The 21,722-nt window shown below is 38.4% G+C and overlaps 2 protein-coding genes across 2 annotated transcripts in view; one reads left to right on the top strand and one right to left on the bottom strand.

The window, feature by feature from the left end:
* Positions 1–12,755, bottom strand: part of SLC15A2 (solute carrier family 15 member 2) — a 31,145-nt gene extending 18,390 nt beyond the window's left edge. The window contains exons 1-7 of the mRNA XM_036242821.1: positions 12,614–12,755; positions 9,964–10,051; positions 9,227–9,368; positions 3,848–3,940; positions 2,610–2,709; positions 391–481; positions 43–120 (exon numbers count right to left, since the gene is read on the bottom strand). Coding sequence (XP_036098714.1) covers positions 43–120; positions 391–481; positions 2,610–2,709; positions 3,848–3,940; positions 9,227–9,368; positions 9,964–10,051; positions 12,614–12,718 — 697 coding nt within the window. The 5' untranslated portion in view covers positions 12,719–12,755. The remainder of the gene's footprint in view (positions 1–42; positions 121–390; positions 482–2,609; positions 2,710–3,847; positions 3,941–9,226; positions 9,369–9,963; positions 10,052–12,613) is intronic.
* A 3,565-nt stretch (positions 12,756–16,320) lies between these two features.
* LOC118617388 (UBX domain-containing protein 4-like) lies at positions 16,321–17,896 on the top strand. The gene is given in 3 exon segments (XM_036243295.1): positions 16,321–16,762; positions 16,765–17,273; positions 17,275–17,896. Coding segments are annotated over 3 exon segments (1,521 nt in total). The 3' UTR covers positions 17,845–17,896.
* Positions 17,897–21,722: the final 3,826 nt, after the last annotated feature.

The raw sequence follows: 21,722 nt of genomic DNA on the forward strand, positions 1-21,722 counted from the left end.
GGCAACAGTGGTTATTAGTTTCCTTGGCCCCACTGGACTTACCAAGAGCTATCACCATAAGCAATCCTGGAACTCCAAAAGCCAATGCATAACAGTCATCCCCAAAACACTGTACATCTCCTAAAGACAAAAAAAAAAAGTAACCCTGAATCTTGAGTCTTTGATGTTCTATTCCACAAGTTCAGGTTTTTCAGTTGTAGACATAGATGTCCTCTTTCCTCCCATCACCTAATCCATAAACCTTCTTTGGGGCCAGACAAATCAAGATTGAAAGAAATTCTCTCTGGTTTTTAAGCCCTTATAAAAGAAGAGGATGGACAGCAGGAAATGTTGGTCAGATCTTTGGCTGGAGTTAAGCTTTATATAGGGCCCCTCAGAAAAGATTCTAACCTCTCAGCATGGGTGTGATAAATGTAGAAATCAAGCTCCCTGCATTGATGGAGAGGTAGAAGACCGAAAAGTACCTAGTCCGTTCCTTTTCCTGAAACAAATAGGAAACATCATTAGTTCAATATAACTCTTAGCTGCACTCTATCCTATGTGCAGATTCAACTGGAAGTACATACACAGAGACAGATTTGGATATTGCCTCCATGGTATCTGACTATTATATTAGACATTTTACAACATACTTGGCTCACCCCATACAAACACTTATCCATTTTTCAAATCGCAATATAAGCATCTTTAACATTCTTTTATACTTTTTTCTGGTCCAAAATGACCAGCCTGTACACTATGCCACTACTGTGTTCTAAACATATCTATTGTAATATTAATTTCTTTGCCTTAAATGTGTGTTTCTTTCAGAAGGTTGTGAGTTACTTTAGGACAGAAATCATGTGTTACTAATTTCTGTAATCCCCACTATCTTCCATAGCACTGGCATACATTATGGACTAAGCAGATATTTATTGACCAAATTAAGTGAATAATTGACTGAGTTAAATAAAAGATTTTGTGGAATGTGCGACAGGAATAGGATTAGAACATAGGACAGTAGAGTAAACGGTTGATCAAGCAGGGTAGTTCACCTAGCGCTATGGGAAGTCTGTCAGAGAGTACAAAAGGAAGTCCATGGGCTTAGAATATCTGATGGAATGTGGAGGTGGGTGTGTCCTATTATTAAATATCTTTGTAGAAGTTACCAAATGAAACAACTTTGAAATAAAATTGCTAATGTTTTATTCATTGTGTACTGCTGTGCTTCATTTTGTCACCCGTATCTTTTCCTGACACAGAACACTCTGTCCTTCCCATTTTTTATTTTACAGTGTATTTCACTTCCTCTTCTGCTCCCCATTTAAACCTTATTTCACCCTAAAAAAGAAATGGATATATTTGTAAAATAAATAAATTAATCTTATTTCACACACATATTTGTGTAGTTTGCTGTGTACTGAATCCCACTTCCCAAAGTTTTGTTATTTCTCCAAATTCAACAAGCAATTATGATCTCTGGATCCCCAGATATATAAGAATATAAACTGATCACTAAAATGGTCTGAAGGGTAAAACACCATTTGAGTTATAACCACAGGAAGACAAGCCAGAGAGAGAGAAAAACTAGAAGCATGACCAACACCTACAGAAGAAGGAATAGATTCATGAAGACACACCAAAAAGAAAACTGAGAACAAAAGAGAGGAAGCCAGAAATTTTGACTGACCTAAGAATAGACTATTTTCCTTGCCTAATTCTCACTTCTTCCTCATGTAAGCCCATTTTAACTTATTTATATTGCCACCCTCTCCCAATAACAATGCAAAGTATTTAGGAAAAGAGAAAATGATCATCTAGATCAGTGATTTTCAGCCTTTTTCATCTCATGGCACACATAAAGTAATGGCTAAAATTCTGCGGCACACCAAAAAATATACTTTTTGCTGATCTGACAAAAAATAGGTATAATTTTGTTTCATTCACACTGGATGGCTATTATTGTGTTGGCTGTTGTCACTTTTTAATTTGACCATCTAAGGGAAAAGAGGTCAGTGCTCTTCACTAAATAATCAGGTATTGCACATTTAAAAAAAAATTATTGTGGCACACCGGTTGAAAATCGCTGATCTAGACAAATTCATCTATATAGAAACTCATTCTATTTGGTCCTTTTGCTTTTTCAGAGTATCTCAAAGCTAGATGTGCTACTCATCCCCTCCCATTCCAAAGTGCTTACCACATTTCTTCTTAAATACTGCAAGTGAGAGTGAACTCACTACTTCAAACTCTAACTATTAGAAGTCTTTCCTTCCATCAATCAAAAAACTAGTTTCCTATCATTTTCACTCATTGGTTTCAGGCTTAATTACCGACATCTGTCCAAAATCTAGAGTGCTATATTCTTTTTAATTCTTATCTACACAGGCTAAATATCCCCATATCCCTCAACCTTTCTTCATAAGATGTGTCTTCCAGTCCATCTACCACCCTGGTCAATTTCCTTTGAACGTTTTTCAGTTTTTCTCTTTATTAATGACCCCATACCCAGAAGGGAACATAACTCCTCATATATCTTCTCACCAATTTTAGCAAATGGCTCCCTGCCAGGTATCTCTTTTAATGACTGCTCTACATTCTTGAAAATACAGGATTAACGGGACTCTTACATGTTTATTTTCAAATTGGTCTCCACCAAAAGCTGCCACGCAGGGTTTGATACCTCCTGTCCCCAAAGCTATTAGAGTCAGGCCGACCAGGGATAGAAATCTGAAATGGAGAGGTGAGGACACTAACCATATTGATATTAAATACAACTGTAGACACAAAATATAGAGCGATGGGGGTGGTGGGGGTATACAAGGACAAAGATTCTCTTTACATTTCTAACCTGTGGGTACTTTTCATCTGCCTTCACTCCTAGGAAAGACTTGGGGGCACTTAGGAGCTTTATGACCCTTGAGCCTCTGCCAGAAAGTATTTATTGCATGGGAGGATTTTATTTCGCCCCTGACATTTCCATTTACCTCTTTTGTACAAGAGATAGAAGCAGATACTGAAGCAACTTCAAAATTAAAGCACTGATTCTCAATCTTATTTTAGCAAAAGAGACATTTCAATAGAAAGAACTTATAAACCCTTATTCCACATAACATTACTAACTACAAAACACAATGTTAAAATTCATCATAATTAGTAGAAGTGTCACTGATTTTTGATGGGACACCAATAAGGAGGTATCTATTAAATTTCAAACAAAATTATTAATTCACTGGATAAATACATGTATAGGCACATTAGAAACATGAATACATATGACCTGGTTCTTGGACAACTGTAATCCTCTTCACTGACTGAACCAACAGACATTAGAAGCTATCAAATGCTTTTTGTCCCATAAACATCAATAGTTTTAATAAAAATGGATAGAGCAACTGGAATATATGCAACTACACATAAAGGAAAAATATCCAAGCTTTGAATGTGACTTCTACAGTGAATTATAAGGAAATATTACAGACATGTTATTAACCCTGGAAAAGTACAGATGCATGGATGGGTGAGTAGGTAAGGGACTATGGAAGTCATAAAAATTTTAATGATTGTCTTCAAGCATACAATGAGTTTTTATGAGGAGGATACTTATTAGGCATTCTGCAAGTCCCCAAATGTTTAATAAAAAGCAAATGAAAAAAAAAACAACATAAAACAAATGAACTCAGATAAAGTAGGAAAGTGTTCAACTGGTAAATAACATTTTCTTAGCCAATTTAGTAATAAAACAAAAGTAGGTTGTAAAATAAAGAGACATCTCTGATAAGAAAATAGAAAATAATCTGTAATAAATGCATAAGGCATTTACCTAATGGAATAAAAATGGTTCAGTTTTTTCCATGATTTTACTCACATGTGTACCGTGTGTCCCCCCAGTATTGGTAAGGCACCCAAGGACTTGATGACATGGCCAAACACATACACCAAGGATAGATACATAATTGTCCTGTTGAGAGATTTAAATTAGTTAATCTACAAATAGAATTCAGAGACTTGAGTAATACAGACTCACAGTTCATACTATGCCCAGTGCCAGCATAAATAAAGTGAAAAGAGAAAGGGGTGGAGGAGGAAAAAATTACCTGAGAAATGCAAATAGAAATAATAGTGGCAAATGAAGTAAACAGACTAGAAAAGAAAGAGAGGAAGTCTTTGCTCTGAGTGTTAGAGGTAAAGGACATCCCCTTTAAGTGCCTTTCTCATACCTGACTCCCCCCACCCCCACCCCCGCCCCTACACATACACAGAGCATTCCTACTCCAGTACAGATATATTGAGGCTAGAATAAACTTGTAGTGAGTGATGGTATTTTAAAGTGGGAGAACCAGAAGAAGAGGATACTTTGAGATGTTTTTCTCAAGGAATGTCTCAGGCTCTAAAAATTGACAGGGATCAAGGAAAAACTCCAATTAAATAGGAAAAAGGAATGGCTAATACAAACTTTCTCTAAACCCAACCACTAAAATATAGAGAGAGGTAAAGGGCTCTCAGGTTCAGCCTAGTCACTTGAACACTTGGGTTAATCATAATCCCTGCCACAGTTGCCTCATGGACAAGTTAACCAAGGGTAAGAAAGGGGCCACGGACTTTGAATAGACTTTCCAGTGATAAAGATCATACAGCTGGTAGGGACTGCCTGTTGTATTGTTTTTTCTAGAAATCTGAATGACAAATAAAAAACAGAATAGTGAGAAATTCCAATTAGAACATATATAGAAATATAAACACTGAAATAAGGCATACATTCACATATACAATACACTCCTTATGTATATCACTACACTAGCAATCTTTTTATCTATAAGTAGAATGCAGTACTAGAAGAAACCTTGGAAATTACATAGTTTACATCTGTGGTTTTAAAGTATAACATGCTAATGTGGACTATAAAGAATGGAATGAAGTTATCAGAGAGAGGCTGAAGATAACAGAAATTTAGACTGGATTTCTCATTTTAAATGTCTAATCTTCCTAGGTTGGCTCTCCAGGGAGGGGGTCTTAGAAGGTTTATAATGGTAAATAGGGGGTACAAAGTTGGGTGACTAATTACTATTAGAAGAGCTAATTAATATCAGAAGGAGGGGGCAGGGTTTCACAAAATGTTTTGTAGGGTCTTCTAGAGAAAAGTTCTCTTTGTCGGAATAAAAAAAAAAAAAAAATAGAAAGAATAGGAATTAAAAGGGACTGAAAAAAAGGCCAGCTATCATAAACCTAAGGAGATAATCTATGCTAGATCATTAGAGAGAAAAATCAAAAGGAGTCTGGGCTAGAGTAATCAAGTCTGAGTAGGAAGATCAGAGCAATATCAAACTACTGGACTAAATGAATGAGAGAAGTGTAAGTGGCTTCGAAGCAAAATAGGCAACTTTTTAGGTAAAAGACTCAGGGAAGTAGTCTAGGATATGAAGAATATAAGAGAGGAAGCTAATGGCAGGAAAGTAAAAGAAGGAGGAAGAGTCAAGAGAGATTTGGAATTCCACATTTGAAATGAGATCACTGGAGTCCTTATAATGCAAATCATATAACACAGAACTGTTTTGGATAGACTTGACCTAGCTTCCATTTGCAAGTGAGGACAATGAAATTCACAGAGATCAAAGGAAAGTCCTAAAGTGACATTCTAATTAGTATTGGGGTTAGGTCTAGAACTTCTACTTTCTAACTCATAGTATGGTATTCCTTCAGTTTTATCATGAACAAGTTAATGTGGAAAAAAAACAAGAAAAGAGGAAGAACTTTTAAATTTTATTTCACCAGCAGAATTAATTTTAATTAGAGCTTAGGAACTGAGGAGTATGTGTGGTGATGGCAAAGGAAGAGACCTAGTGTAAAGAGAGTCACCTCTGACCAGACAAAAAAGATAGGAGTGGGGAGGCAATGCTACAGACTGACTAGGAGAAAGAGAAAGGGGAAGTGTAGAGAGGACACCCAAAAGCATATTCGACAGTAAACACATTTAAGAGAGTGCTTGTAAGTGATTGCCAAGGTTGAGTCCAGACTGATAGACATGGGTCACAGGGTATAAAAAACCAACACTAGGGATAAAAGTCATCTTCATGCCTGCCCACAGCTATCCTCAGTCTTGTGCCTCCATTTGAGTATCTGAGGATGAATAAATTTATTAATTGAAACATTATCAGGTACTAAAGTCTCATCAAAATATAAATGAGACTTTATTCTTTGTTTAGAAAACAATATTAGATTTATATACAAATAATTATAATAAAATAGAGTTTAATAAATGTCATCTGAGGGTAAAAAATAAGTTCAGAGATGATTAGATTAGTTCTGACTAGTAATGAAAGGTGAGGCACAGAGAATAATCCATAACATAGGTGGCGTTTGAACTGAGCCTTAAAGGATTTGGACAAGGGAGGATGGGGAGGAATGAGAGTCCATGAAGTAGAAACAGTACAAACAGACATAGAAAAGATATGCCCTGACAACTGTTAGGGAAATATTAGTGGTATTCAGTTTTTTTCTAGTAAACACTCTTGAAAGGAAGTATGACAATAAGAGCAGAAAGGTTAGTTGGGATGAGATTAGTGGACAGTGGGTTAATCAGCAGAAAATGTTAAGCAGAGTAGTAATGTGAACAGAGATTTCTTTTAGGAAGATTAATTTGGCAGTAGTGCATAGGCTCAATTGTAAGAAAAGGATATGGGAAGCAGTGGTAACATTTTAGGTGTCCATTTCAATAGCCCAATTTAGAGGCAATGAAGACCAAAACGCAAATAGTGGCAGTTAATAGCAGTGAGATTCACTGTTGAAGAGGGATATTACAGAAATAGAATTGGTAGAATTTGATAACTTGATTGAATGAATTTGACTAAATGTGGGCAGTTAGGTTTGGGAGGTGAGGATAAGGTGGAACATCCAGGAGATGAATGGCAATATGCAGTTCCAATGCATACTGAACTGGAGTGAGAGGTTAAGATTACAGAGTTTGAGGAGTATCTATCTGCCTATAGCTAATATTGACACCATGGAATTTGGTAAAAGAGAATCTGGAGAAAGAAAAGAGAGTAAAAAAATATATCCTGGAGAATTGCCTATATTCAGAAAAGAGTGAAGTAAACAAAAGGCAAAAGACAAGCCAAATAAGGAAGAATCCAAAAAATTATGAGGAAGAAAATCAGAAAATGCAGTGTAGAGAAGCCCAGAAAGTTTCAAGAATATAGGAATGATAGACTGAAATGTTAAAACAAATTCAAAGTGAATAAGAATCTAGAAAAGACCACTGGAATTTGTAAACAAAGAGATCACTATCAATGATTTTAGAGAGAGGAATTTTAATAGGATAAAGAGAATGATTTATGCTGCATTTTATTGTACTTACCACAGTCTGCTGCTCTGCATTAAAGGTAGTTGAAGATGAACAATGTGAAACAGGTATTTATGTCTTTTTCATCTCTTTATCCCCTATGTTTCTTTGAACTAATAGATGTTTGATAAACAATTATTGAATTAAATTCTATCAGATTAAATTGAATTGAATTAGATTCTATTGCATTACATCATATTACTCCTCCCTAAGGAGTGATCATGAAGAGTGAGAAAGGAAGGCAACAAATACAGATGATTCTTTTTAAAATTTGTAGATAATGGTAAAAAGACAAAGGAGACAGTTTGAAAGGGGGGGTTAACAATAGTTTTGTTTGTTTAAAACTCTCAAAGATTTACACTTGCTTTTAGATAGAGAAAAAGACTGGCTCTAAGGGAGAATTTGAAGGCAAGAGAGAAGAATATTGAGGGTACAAAAAAACCTAGGGAGAATAAGCTACGTAATGGTAAAAATTCATCAAGCTGTACATTTAAGACTTTTGGATTTTTGTACTTTATGTAAATTATACCTCAATAAAAATAACTTTAAAAAATAAAGAATACCACAAAAAGGATTGAGATGGAGGGCATAAGAGAAGGTTGTTATATTTCTTCTGAAATAGGAGGCTGGTATTCACCAATATCCCAGAATTATACTTCTTCCATTTTAATGGAAATCATTTTTAAAAATCAATGAAAGTACTAGCTATGTATTTGAGTCTTTTATTCTGTAACTGAATAGAAACCATGGCTTATCCTTTTTATTCTGCACATAGTGCCAGCCCCTTATTTGGATGACTTGGTAACTAATACTACATAAGGAGCAAGCATAGCTCTTAGCCACCTATGCACCATCCCCTTCTCAAGTAAAAAAACTGTGTTTAGTACTTTATATATAGGTTGTAGCTATGTATAAAGTGCTGATGAAACACTTTAGAACAATGAATATATAGAGGCCAAAGTGAGATACAAACCAGTGTTTACTAAAGAGGATTCCTTGAAACATTAGGTCCACAAGATACCCTGAAAAAATATTTTATGGTCAAATGAATTTAGGGAACACTATGCACCATAATCTTCTCTACGAGATTTTCCAGTGCATATTAGCATGTTAAAGGCTATAAGAAGTCATGCAGTAAAGAAGCATTTTAAGCTATGTTCAGCCTAGCATTTTCCAAGTTCATTTCACTATGAGATCTTTATCTTGCTACATACTATTCATTATATCCTACACAACCAATTTTCAACAAGAATGTACTTTGAGAAATGCTAATTTAGATAAATCCATAGATGACAAGCCCATAGAAAATAACTGGGTAATAAATAGCTAAGCTCCATCTCTAGCCTATGAGAATAATGTTATAGTTGTTTCCTATAACATTATCCTATAAATGTCTCGTGGTGCTATTTTCGGGGACTTAAAAGATCCTGAACTGAACAGACCATTAGTCTAACTCATGAAAATATTTATAGTCTTAAGAAGAAAACTATGGAAAGAGGTTAGAGAAGAGAAAACGAGTTGGTAAAAGAACTGAAAAGAAGGACTCATAAGATACTAAAGAAATATTAATATGGAGAAGAGATGGTAAATATATCAAATAACTACATTGAGGTCTCTAGAATTATAACATTTCTGGTGGGTAGCAATCTTTATTTCCCCTGAGATCGAACAAGAATTGGCCTTAAACTACAGGATAGAAGATTAAAATTAGATTTAGGAAAAAACAACTGATTGAAAAGGATGTAGAAATATTTGAAAAATAAATAATGATGTTGTCTGTCTTAGAGAGATTCTATTTATCATAGATGACATGCTGCATTCTTGCTTGGAAAAAGAGGCTGTTAAGTGGTAACCTCTGTACAATTAATCTGTGAAGCTTCTGAGGATGCAATCTTCTATCTTCCTTACTTGAATTTTCCCAGCCATGAGTCAGCAATGGCTGCTCCCAGGATGGGAGTGAAATAACACAGGCTGTTGAAGGCATGGTATACAGATGTGGAGGTGTCTTCATTCCAGTGCAGGAAATACAGGAAATACAGAGTCAGCACAGCTGAAGTGGAGAAAACGGAGGCAAAATAAGATAGATGCATTAAAGTGAATTATGGAAGAGAAGTACATTTGATCTCTGGTCTTTGAAGGTGATCTTAACCTTCAACACTCCTGTCAGTGAAGTGACTTCCAGGCAGTAGAAGCTGGGTTCCAGGCAGTATGAATGGGATGATGCTTGGTGTACAAATTCAATACTCTTCTCTGCAGTCTATGTTCACACATAGCATCGTTTAGGCCAATCATAAAGATAACATGGTGCTTCTAGTATCCCTTCCCTCTCCTTTTCAGCAACAATACATTCATAAAACTGAGGAACAGATGTGAAGAATGGAACTCAGATGGTGAGTGTTTTGCCATTTATATTCTCATGGACTGTTGTTCTGGTTTCTAATTGGCCTTTCTATTCATAGCCTGTATCTGTTACTACATGAAATTCCATAAGAAATTTATTGGCAGTCCTGGCCAAAGGAAAGAATCAATTTGGATTAAGACAGAAAGAGTGGACATGGGAAATAAATGCATACAAGACCACCACACATTACAAACATGGGGTGAGGGTGAATGGAGAAGAGTAAGACTTTGAGACATAAAATTACCTTTCATTCCATAATAGGAAAAGCGCTCACAGAATTCATTCACCACAATGAAGACAATACTCAGTGGATAGTTGGTGCCACAGATTTTCTATGAGGCAGAAAGACAATGGTTCAAACATGAGCTTCTCCACCACCCCTATTTAAACCTCAAGACTGTTACACAGCAAAAAAATTCATTTATTTTAAATCACCATGATAGTTAATGTGAAGCAATGATGCCCACCCTTCAAGAAATAGCTATTATCTACTAAAAGTGCTTGCATTGCTGATTTAGGAATGATAGAAGCTATTATGAATATTACTTGTTCCTCTTTAACATGAAACTGCTCAGACATTCCTCAATCCTAGACACAGGATCTACTTATCTTCCTACCACTACTAACTGAAAAGCCTGGGGCTCTGGGCAGAATAGGCCTTACTTATTTCTAGGATCAGAATGAAGAAGTGGCCCTATAGAGCACTTGATGACCAAGCAGTTACATTTAAATGTCAGTAACCTGCTTAGCTCTGATGTGCAAACTAACCTCCCTTGGTCCCACCTGCCCTGTTCACCACACTGGGAAGAAATCTGGCAATATGTTGGCTTCCTATTCAGAGGCTGCTGGAGCCAGGCTCAGAGGCCATCACAAATTCCTAAAGGTTAGCTGATCGATCACCTTGACCTTGGGCAGAATTCTTAAATCCTTTAAAATTAAATGTCCATTCATCCTATGAAAGAGATTTATTTATTTTGTTTGAAAAATAAATCTTATCATGTTTATTTTCCCCGATTTATTTTTTTATTACTTAATTCATTTTTGTTACAGATGTTTCTCCTTTTCCCCCCTAGACAACCTCCTCGAAATCCTACCCCTCCCCCCGCATTGTTGTCTATGTCCATTGGTTATGCATACATGCATATAAGTTCTTTGGTTCATCTCATCCCTCCTCCCCTCCTCCTTCCTCTGAGGTTTGTCAGTCTGAATCGTACTCCTTTCTATGTTTCTGGGTCTATTTTGTTCATCAGCTTATTTTGTTCATTATATTCCACAAATAAGTGAGATCATGTGGTATTTGTCTTTCTCTGATTGGCTTATTTCACTTAGCATAATACTCCCCAGGTCCCCCCATGTCGTCTCAAAGGATAAGAGATCTTTCTTATATGAAAGACATTTCATAATCTTATTCTGTAATCCTATTGGACATCAAAAGGACTATGCTATTTCATGCACTATGTCAGTCAGAATATAAGGAATGTCAACTTTTCTTTCGAATCCCTATCTGTTAATGATAGCCCAACAAACGTGAAAGAGGGATAGAGATATATGTCCTTGGAAGAGTCATATCTTATGAGATTTATATTGCCTCTTATTTCATAAGAAATTCATGCGTCTTTGTAAGCAGTCTTAGATTGTTTGGGACCAGAAGAGTTATAACTAACTAGAGGTATAACTAACTAAGGTATATTTAACTAAATAGAAAAAGCAATAAATTAATTTTTTCATTCTTTTACCCATATGGATAGATAAAAACAACCCTCTTAAATATTAACATATGTTAATGTATGATAATAACTTGCTTGAAAGACACAATGAACTGGCTTTTTATCTTTCCAGCTCACAGCTTGAGAATTCTGCAAGCTGAAGTTTTGTTAACACACTTTCACTAACTGTGTAACATTGTCACTGGCTGGGTTAACATACTAACCCTAGCCATTGCCACTATACATGTCTTTATGCTTCAGTTCTGTTATTCCAAAAAAATGAGAAACTACCACCTCTTGGCCCATATTAAAAACTCAGTAAATATTGGCGATTATTACTGTATCCTCTCCACTATAGGATTTTGATGTGAAGATTGATTGAGATAATGAATTTGAAAGTGTTTTAATAAGTATGTAATGCAAAATATTATTATTACTTCCTTGTTTCACTATACTGTCTCCCACTGTAAAATGGAACACATAGTAAGAGACTGGATCTATTCTAAAACTTCTCTTGGTGTCCAGCCTAAGACTCTTAACACAGGGGGAACTAAGGGCTGCATTTTTTTTGTTGTTGTTCAGATAGAGCAGGAGGGAGGGAGGGAGAGAGAGAGAGAGAGAGAGAGAGAGAGAGAGAGAGAGAGAGAGAGAAACATCGATGTGAAGGGACACATCGAGTGGCTGCCACCCGCACGACCAACCAGGGCCGGGGACAAACTGCAACCGAGGTACATGCCCTTAGCGGGAACTGAACCCGGTCTCTCTGTACCGCAGGCCGAGGCTCTAACCGCTGAGCCAAACCGGCCGGGGCAGGGCTGCATTTTTATGTTGGTAAAGAAAGAACAATCACACATAGTTCTCCAGACAGGAGTGCTTGCCAAGTTCCCCTGGATTTTCAAATTGCTTCTTCTTTCTTTCACCAAAGAGAAATTCAGAATATATATACAAAGAAACACAGCAAAGTCCTGGATCTCAAATGAAGAATTTTGACTGTCTCTTCCTGCTGTATCCTCTCCTAAGTAAAAGAAACCTCTGTTTATATTTGGTTTTCATGTTAATTCTAACTCCAAGAAAGAATAGTTTTTAATACCCTAATACAGCTCAGCCTGAAACTCCAAGAGGCCAAGGAAGAGAACTAAAAGAGTAAATTTGTTCCTGTCAGAGGCAGAAATAAATCTGGGGACTCACCGGAGGTGGCTTCTTTGGAAGGCTGGGAGGCCGAGGTGGTACCTCTTCAGTGGAAACAGGTGAAAAAAAAGTTTCTCTAGACTCATTTTTCTGGAAGGGATTCATAGCTGGATCCTTACTCTCTCTCTCTCTTCAAGCATTTGGCTTCGGTAAGCACTTGGGGCAGCTGACAGCTTACTGTGAAAAGGGGGACTGACTGGGAGGGGAAAGGGGGTGGCTTCAGCAACTAGGTTTAACCCTGTGGGTGTTGGCTTCAGCAACTGCCTGATCCAGAGCAAAGCACAAATCTATAGGAAAAGAAAGGGTTAGGTCTTGGATACTAGTTCAAAAGAATAATTATGTAAAAAGTAAAGTATGGAGAAGTGAGAACAACATATCACAAGATGGAAAAGACAATGCTAGAGAATTGCAAAAGCATGCAAAATAGTTAAGAATACAATCCTTCAAGCATAGATTTAAACATTGATTTCAGGATAATAATAGCTGCTATTTACTGAATACCTGTTATGGTCAAGATTAATATACATATAATTACATACAGGATAGGGCAAAAGTAGATTTACAATTGTATGGAAAATGATACAATAATAAATAAATACTAATATAAAAATAAACTGTTTCGTGTACTTACAATTATAAACATACTTTTGCCCCACCATGTATTTATTATCTATTGTAATTTTTACTACTATGCTCATTTTATAGGAACAAATGTTCCAAAAGGTTATTTATGCAAAGTCATGTGGCCAGAACTGGTATTTCACCATGACAGATAAAGATTGATATTAGTAAATAGAAATGCATTGGAGAAGGGAAAGTCAATACAAAAATTGAATTTGGAGAGGGAGAAAAGATGTTGACCTTTGGTTTTCAAAATAATAAAATTCAAATAGAAATATCCTATAAGCAATTAAAGAGGTGGGACTAATGAAAATGAGAGAAGGGGATTCCAATATGGTGGCAGATTAAGTGGAAGCTACACTGACATTCTTCTAAGACCAAACTGGAATTACAACTAAAATATATAAAAATCATCCTAAATAACCAACTGAAGACTAGCTGTAGGGAACCCTCATAACCAAGGACATAAAGAGGAGCCGACATCAAGACTGGTAAAAAGCACGGAGGCACGAGAGGGCTGGCTGGGCTCCTACAAGCAGTAGCTGAAGTGCTGAGAGGATATCTTAACTGGGGGGGGGGGGGGGATTCCAAAACTGGGTTTTCCAGCCTGAGTAACAGAACCGGGAAAGATGCCCACATAATGTCTGGCTGTGAAAAGCACCAGAGGTTCTGTCCAGCAGGGAGAGATGTCTAGAAATATGGGTACCCTCTTAAAGGGCCAATGCACTAAATTTTATTTGCAGCCATTCACCTTGGGCTCTGGCAGAGGGAGGGCAGAATGGACTAGAGCTGGGTAAGGAGAGTCTGGTGTTGGTGGATCTGGGGAGAGAGCTGAGAAGAGAGTTGCCAAGATCCCTGTGCTGAGTCATTCCTACATTCTGGAGAAGCTCTTTACTATCCAGGAAGCTTTAGCCTGGGGGGAAGCAATAGCCCCACACATTAGAAATCTTGTCCCAACCTGTGGAGTTTTACAACCTGCAGAAGACTATAGCCTGAGGCTCATTAAGTGACTGAGACTAATAGCCTAAAGGCAGAGGCAGATCTCTGGGTGCTTTGAGTCTTTTCCTGACTTGCTTCTGGGCACAGGGCTAGTAAAAGTAGATCTTGGTTCACAGCTTGGTGTTTTCTACACACACCAGCCCCAGCAAAGGGAGCTCAAAGCTGTGGATTGCTGATAGCTCCAAACAAGGTACTCAGGGCCAGTCACAAAGTGTCTGACATTGGCATGCACCAAAGACCTTCCAAAGAGGCCCCAAACCAATAAACCCAGTGGCCAGCTTCAGACAACAACAAAGCAGGATCCAACGACCTTTGTAAGCAGTATATCTACAAGGAGATCTTGGCACACTCCACACCCTGCTGAGGCAAATTCTACTTTGCATGATAAGCACCTGCACAGTGGGGTTGAGCCTCACTGTCAGTCAACCTGAGGGTCAAGCCCACACACAAAGGCAATCAAGACTCACAGGGGTCCCACACAATACACACAAGGAACATTATTAAAGCACCCAGTTCTGTTGTTCAGGGAGATTGTGCCACTGGGTCTCACAGGTCACCTACAACTCAAGGCCACCCTACCAAGACTGGGAATTACAGCATATCTACCTAATATATAGAAACAAACCCAAACAGGCAGCTAAAATGGGGAGACAAAGAAATAAGACCCAAATGAAAGAACAAGAGAATTCTCCAGAAGAAGAGCTAAATAAAATTGAAATAAGCAATTTATCAGATACAGAGTTCAGAATAATGATTATAAGGATGCTCAACAGCATGAAAAAAATCCATAGAAATTAGGAAAAACAGCCAGTCAGAAATAAAAACTGACATAGTAGAATAAAAGACTACACTGGAAAGAATGTCAGCCTTGCAAGAAACATTAAAGGGACTGCTGTAATAATAAGAAATAAATAGAAAAACATAGGCATAAAAAAATAAAGATGACAATAAATAAGTGCCTATCAATTATAACCTTAAATGTAAATGGATTAAATGCTCCAATCAAAAGATATAGGGTAGCTGAAAGGATAAGAAAACATTACCCATATATATGCTGTCTACAGGAGACCTACTGCAGAACAAAAGAGTCACACAGGATAAAAGTGAATAAATGGAAAATTTTTTTCCATGCAAATGGAAATGAAAAAAAGCAGGAGTAACAATAGATATAAATCTAACAAAATAGATTCCCAAACAAAGGCATCACAAGAGACAAAGAAGGGCATTACATAATATTAAAAAGATTGATCCAACAAGAGGATATAACCCAGGTAAACATATATGCACTCAATACAGGAACACTTAAATATATTTAAAAATCTTTGAGGACTTTAATAGAGAGATCAACAGCAATACAGTCATAGTAGAGAACTTTAACAACCCACTGACTTCACTGGATAGATCTTCCAGACAAAAACTCAACAAGGAAATAGTAACTTTAAATGACACACCAAATCACATGGATTTAATTGACATTTACAGACTATTTCACCCCAAAGCTACAGACTATACATTCTTCTCAAGTGCACATGGGACATTCTCAAAGATAGACCCCATGTTAGAACACATTGAGTCTCTACAAGTTCAAGAAATTAAAATCATATCAAGCATCTTCTCAGATAACAACCGCAGGAAAATAAAAATCAACTATAATAAAACACTCAAAAACATTCAAACATATGTAGGCTAAATAGCATGTTATTAAACAATGAATGGGTTACCAATGATATCAAAGAAGAAATAAAAACTTCATAGAAATAAATGGAAGTGAATACACAACAACCCCAAAACTATGGGATACAGCGAAAGCAGACCTGAGGGGGAAGTTCAGAGTACTAGAGGCCCACCTCAAGAAACAAGAAAAATTTCCAATAAACTGTATAACCCTACAACTTTAAGAATTAGAAAGAGATCAACAAGAAAAGCCCAGTGTAAGTATAAGGAAGGAAATAATAAAGATCAGAGCGGGAGGTGGGAGGCGACCAGCTGGGGCTCCCCGGGCCTTGGGGTCCTATGAAGGAGAGGGCGGGGCCAGCTAGGGGACCTTAAGACAACACTTCAACGAGCACCCAAACCCGAATGGAGTGATGCTGTGGTTCCAGGGCGCCATTCCAGTCGCCATCGCGTGGGCCAAGAGGAGCGGCGCGGTCTTCGTGGTGTTGGTGGCAGGTGATGATGAGCAGTCTACACTGATGGCTGCAAGTTGGGAAGATGAGAAAGTGACAGAAGCAACTTCAAACAGTTTTGTTGCTATTAAAGTCGATACCAAAAGTGAAGCCTGTTTACAATTTTCACAAATCTATCCTGTAGTGTGTGTTCCATCTAGTTTCTTTATTGGAGACAGTGGAATTCCCTTGGAAGTAATAGCAGGAAGTGTTTCTGCAGATGAACTTGTTACCAGAATTCACAAAGTCCGGCAGATGCACTCATTAAAAGGTGAAACTTCAGTGGCAAATGGCAACCAGTCAGAAAGTTCAGTCTCTACTCCATCCACCTCATCTGAACCTAACACTTCTGAAAACTCTCAGTCGGAAACGCAGAGATTTGTGAGACACCACCCATTTCTGATACAAAGTCAGATTCTGCAGCAGGAGGAGAACGATCAGGCCATGCCACTTTGTCTCAGGAGCCTAGTGGGTGTTCAAATCAGAGACCTGTGGAGGACCTCACTGTCAGAGTGGAAAGACTAACCAAAAAACTTGAAGAAAGGAGAGAAGAGAAAAGGAAAGAGGAAGAACAGAGAGAGAATAAGAAAGAAATTGAGAGGAGAAAAACTGGAAAAGAAACGTTGGATTATAAAAGAAAGCAAGAAGAGGAATTAACGAAAAGGATGTTAGAAGAAAGAAAGAGAGAAAAGGCAGAAGATAGGGCAGCTCTAGAGCGTATAAAACAGCAGATTGCATTGGATCCTGCAGAGAGAGCAGCTCATTTTGCAAAGACAAAGGAAGAAGTAGAAGCTGTTAAAGCCACCGCCTTTCTGGCTAAACAGGCAGAAGTGGAAGTTAAGAGGGATGCTTCTGCAAGAGAAAGAAGCACTGTTGGCAAGAATTCAATTTCATCTTCCTGATGGTTCTTCCTTTACAAATTAGTTCCCTTCTGATGCTCCTCTAGAAGAGGCAAGGCAGTTTGCTGCACAGACTGTTGGCAACACTTATGGTAATTTTTCATTAGCAACCATGTTTCCCAGGAGAGAATTTACCAAAGAAGATTATAAAAATAAATTATTGGATTTGGAACTTGCCCCAAGTACTTCCGTAGTACTCTTACCAGCAAAAAGACCAACTACATCTATGGTACATTCTTCCAGTGGAGATTTTTGGACATTGTTGGGGACAGTACTTTACCCATTCCTTGCCATCTGGAGATTGGTTAGCAACTTCTTATTTAGTAATCCTCCTCCTGCACAGACCTCAGTGAGAGCAGCGTCTTCAGAATCCTCAAACTTTGCATCGTCTAGCACTTCAGAAAAAAGGGAACCTGTCAGAAAAAGAGTGCTGGAGAAACGGGGGGAAGACTTTAAAAAGGAGAGGAAGATATATAGATTGAGGACTCAAGATGATGGTGAAGATGAAAACAACACTTGGAATGGAAATTCTACTCAACAAATGTAGTGTGACAAGTACATTATGTGCAATAATCATTGTTTCTTTTATGATTTAATTCAACTAAAATTCTACTGGAGAGGTGGGACTGCTTTATGTTTTCTAACTGATCTATAAAGTGTCTCTTTATTCCTAAAAAAAAAAAAAATATATCAGAGCGAGCCCTGGTGGGTTGTGGGTTCGATTCTGGTCAAGTGTACGTACTTCAGTTGCAGTTCATCCCTGATCCTGGTTGGTGGTGTGCAGGAGGCAACCAGTTGATGTGTCTCTTTCACGTCGATATTTCTCTCTCTCTCACTCTTTTTCTCTCTCTCTCTCCCTCTCCCTCTCCCCTTTCTTCCCTCCCTCCCACTCTGTCTGAAGATAAATGGAAAAATATCCTTGGGTGAGGATTAAAAAAAGAAAAGAAAAAAAAGATCAGAAGGGAAATAAATGACATAGACTAAAAACAAACAAACAAACAAAAAACAATAAAAAGATCAATGAAACCAAGAGCTAGTTCTTTGAAAAAATAAATAAAATTGATGAACACATAGCCAGATGCATCAAAAACAAAGAGAGAGGATCCAGTAAGTAAAATCAGAAAAGAAAGAGGTGAAGTAACAACTGACACCACAGAAATACAAAGGATTGTAAGGAAAATATTACAAACAACTATATGCCAACAAATTGGACAACCTGGGTGAAATGGATAAATTCCTAGAGACATACAATCTTCCAAAACCAAATCAGAAAGAATCAGAAACCCTGAATAGACCAGTAACAACTACTGAAATTGAAGCAGTAATAAAAAAAAACTTCCAGCAAACAAAAGTCCTGGACCAGACAGTTTCACAGAAGAGTTTTATCAAACATCAAAGAACTAACACCTATCGTCCTCAAACTATTACAGAAAATTCAAGGGGATGGAAGACTTCTAAGCATTTTTTATGAGGTCAGCATTATCCTAATTCCAAAACCAGGTAAAGACACTACAAAGAAAGAAAATTACAGGCCAATATCCCTCATGAACATAAATGTCAAAATCCTCAACAAAATATTAGAAAATAAGACCCATTAAGAAGATTATTCACCATGACCAAGTGAGATTTATCCCAGGTATGCAAGGCTGGTACAATATTCACAAATCAATAAATCTGGTACATCACATAAACAAAATGAAAGGTAAAAATCATATGATCATATCAATAGATGCAGAAAAATCATTTGACAAAATCCAGCACCCATTTTTGATAAAAACCCTCAGCAAACTGGGAGTAGAGGGGTCATACTTCAATATAATAAAAACCATATATGACAAACCTACAGCCAACATTATACTCAATGGGCAAAAACTAAAAGTGTTTCCCTTAAGAACAGGAACAAGACAGGGATGTCCACCTTCACCACTCTTACTCAACATAGTACTGGAAGTCTTAGCCACAGAGATCAGACAAGAATAAAAATAAAAGGCATTCAAATTGAAAGGATGAAGTGTCCTTTCATCATTTGCAGATGACATGATATTGTACATAAAAAACCCTAGCCCTGGCAGGTTTGGCTCAGTGGTTAGAGCATTGGCCTGCAAACCAGAGAGTCCTGGGTTCGGTTCCCACTAAGGACATGTACTTTGGTTGCAGTTTGTCTCCAACCCGGTTGCGGTCATGTGGGTGGCAACCAGTTGATATGTCTCTCTCATGTTAATGTTTCTCTCTCTCTCTTGCCCCCTCTCTCCCTCCCGCTCTATCTGAAGATAAATGCAAAAATGTCCTTGGGTGAGGATAGGAAAAAAAAAGAAAAAAGAAAACCCTAAAGACTCCAACAAAGAACTACTAGATTTAATAAATAAATTTGGCAAAGTAGCAAGATACAAAATTAACATCCAGAAATCAATGGCATTTTTATACACCAATAATGAACTCTCAAAAAGAGAAACTAAAAAAATAAAAATCCCATTTACCATTGCAATGAAAAAATTTAAGATACCTAGGAATAAAGTTAACCAAGGGTGTAAAAGACCTGTACTCAGAAAACTACAGGACACTGAAAAAGAAATAGAGGAAGACTTCCGGTCAAGATGGCAGGTAGGTAAACAAGGTATCGCATCCTCCCACAACCACATCAAAGTTACAACTAAACTACAGAACAACCATCATTCAAAACCGCCTGAAATCAAGCTGAATGGAAGTCCTACAACTACGGAACTAAGAAAAAAAAAGCAGCTACATGCAGACCGGTAGGACAGGCGGCGGCACGAGGGTGGGCGGCTGCGCGGGCAGCAGTGGAGCAATGGCGACGCGCAGCAGCGAGACGGGCTGGTCCCACACCCAAGCGTGGTGGATAAAAATCAGGAGGCTCCCGCGGCTGGGAAGGTCCTTCCTGAGGACTGAGGGGTCCCCATCCCACACCAGGTGCCCCGTTCAGGGTTCCAGTTCCAGGAAGAGAAGTTCCCATAACTTCTGGCTGGAAAAACCAGCGGAAACTGAGGCTCAGGGAAGCTGACCTGACTGGAGCCCCAGGCAGCTCCTTAAAGGGCCCACGCACGGACTTATCGGACTCTCTCCCTCTAAGCGCGGAGGGGAGGCAGCTCGAGGGGCGCCAGAGACATACAGGGAAGAACTGAGCTGTTTGGCACTGAAACGAGGGCTGGAGAGGAGGCTTTCTGCAGGACCAACGTGCTGTAAGAGGCCTTTGTTCCTTTGGTGAGCCCTTCCCGGGGGCGGCAGACAGTCGCCATATCTGGGACTCCAGCAACCTGGCTCACACTGGTAGCCCCGCCCTGCTGACTCCCTGAGGCCCCGCCCCACCCCACACAACTTTCAAGCACACCCAAGCTGTTGCCACTTGCTTAACCGTAGGATTGGCCGGTCTTGGATCCTGCTTCAGGTTTTTTGTAAATTCTTTCAAACGAGCAGCACCGGGTCTCAGCGAGCCCCATACCTCTCATTAAGTAATACACATAAACAAACACAGGGAGGCAGTAAAAATGAGGATACAAAAAAAACAGGTCCCAAATGAAAGAACAGAACAAAACCCCAATAAAAGAACTAAGCGAAATGGAGATAAGCAACCTAACAGATACTGAGTTCAAAATACTGCTTATAAGGATGTTCAATGAACTTAGTGAGAACCTCAGTGAACTTAGGGGGGGGCCTCAAGAGCATAAAAAAGGACCAGTTAGAAATCATGGATACACAGTTAGAATTAAAGGGCATTAACTGAAATAAAGAATAATTTACACAGCTTCAATAATAGAGTATGTAAATCCAAGGAGCAAACCATCGATTTGGAATATAAGGAAGCAAAAAATCCCCAATCAGAACAGCAAAAAGAAAAAAGAATCCAAAGAAATGAGGATAGTGTAAGGAGCCTCTGGGACAACTTCAAGCGTGCCAACATTCGCATCTTGGGGGTGCCTGAAGGAGAAGAGAGAGAACAAGAAATCGAAAACCTGTTTGAAACAATAATGGCAGAAAACTTCCCTAACTTGGTGAAGGAAATAGACATACAAGTCCAGGAAGCACAGAGAGTCCCAAGCAAGATGAACCCCAAGAGGCCCACACCAAGACACATCATCATCAAAATGCAAAAGGTTCAAGACAAAGAGAGAATCTTTTTTTTTTATCCTCACCCGAGGACATTTTTCCATTTTTTGTACAGATAGAGTGGGAGGGAGAGAGAGGAAGGGAGAGAGAGAGAGAAACATCGATGTGAAGGGACACATCGAGTGGCTGCCACCCGCACGACCAACCAGGGCCGGGGACAAACTGCAACCGAAGTACATGCCCTTAGCAGGAACCGAACCGGGTCTCTGCGGACCGCAGGCCAACGCTCTAACCGCTGAGCCAAACTGGCCAGGGCCAAAGAGAGAATCTTAAAAGCAGCAAGAGAAAGGCATCTAGTTACCT

Source organism: Molossus molossus, unplaced genomic scaffold (genome assembly GCF_014108415.1).
Source record: "Molossus molossus isolate mMolMol1 unplaced genomic scaffold, mMolMol1.p scaffold_m16_p_5, whole genome shotgun sequence".
Lineage (NCBI taxonomy): Eukaryota > Metazoa > Chordata > Mammalia > Chiroptera > Molossidae > Molossus > Molossus molossus.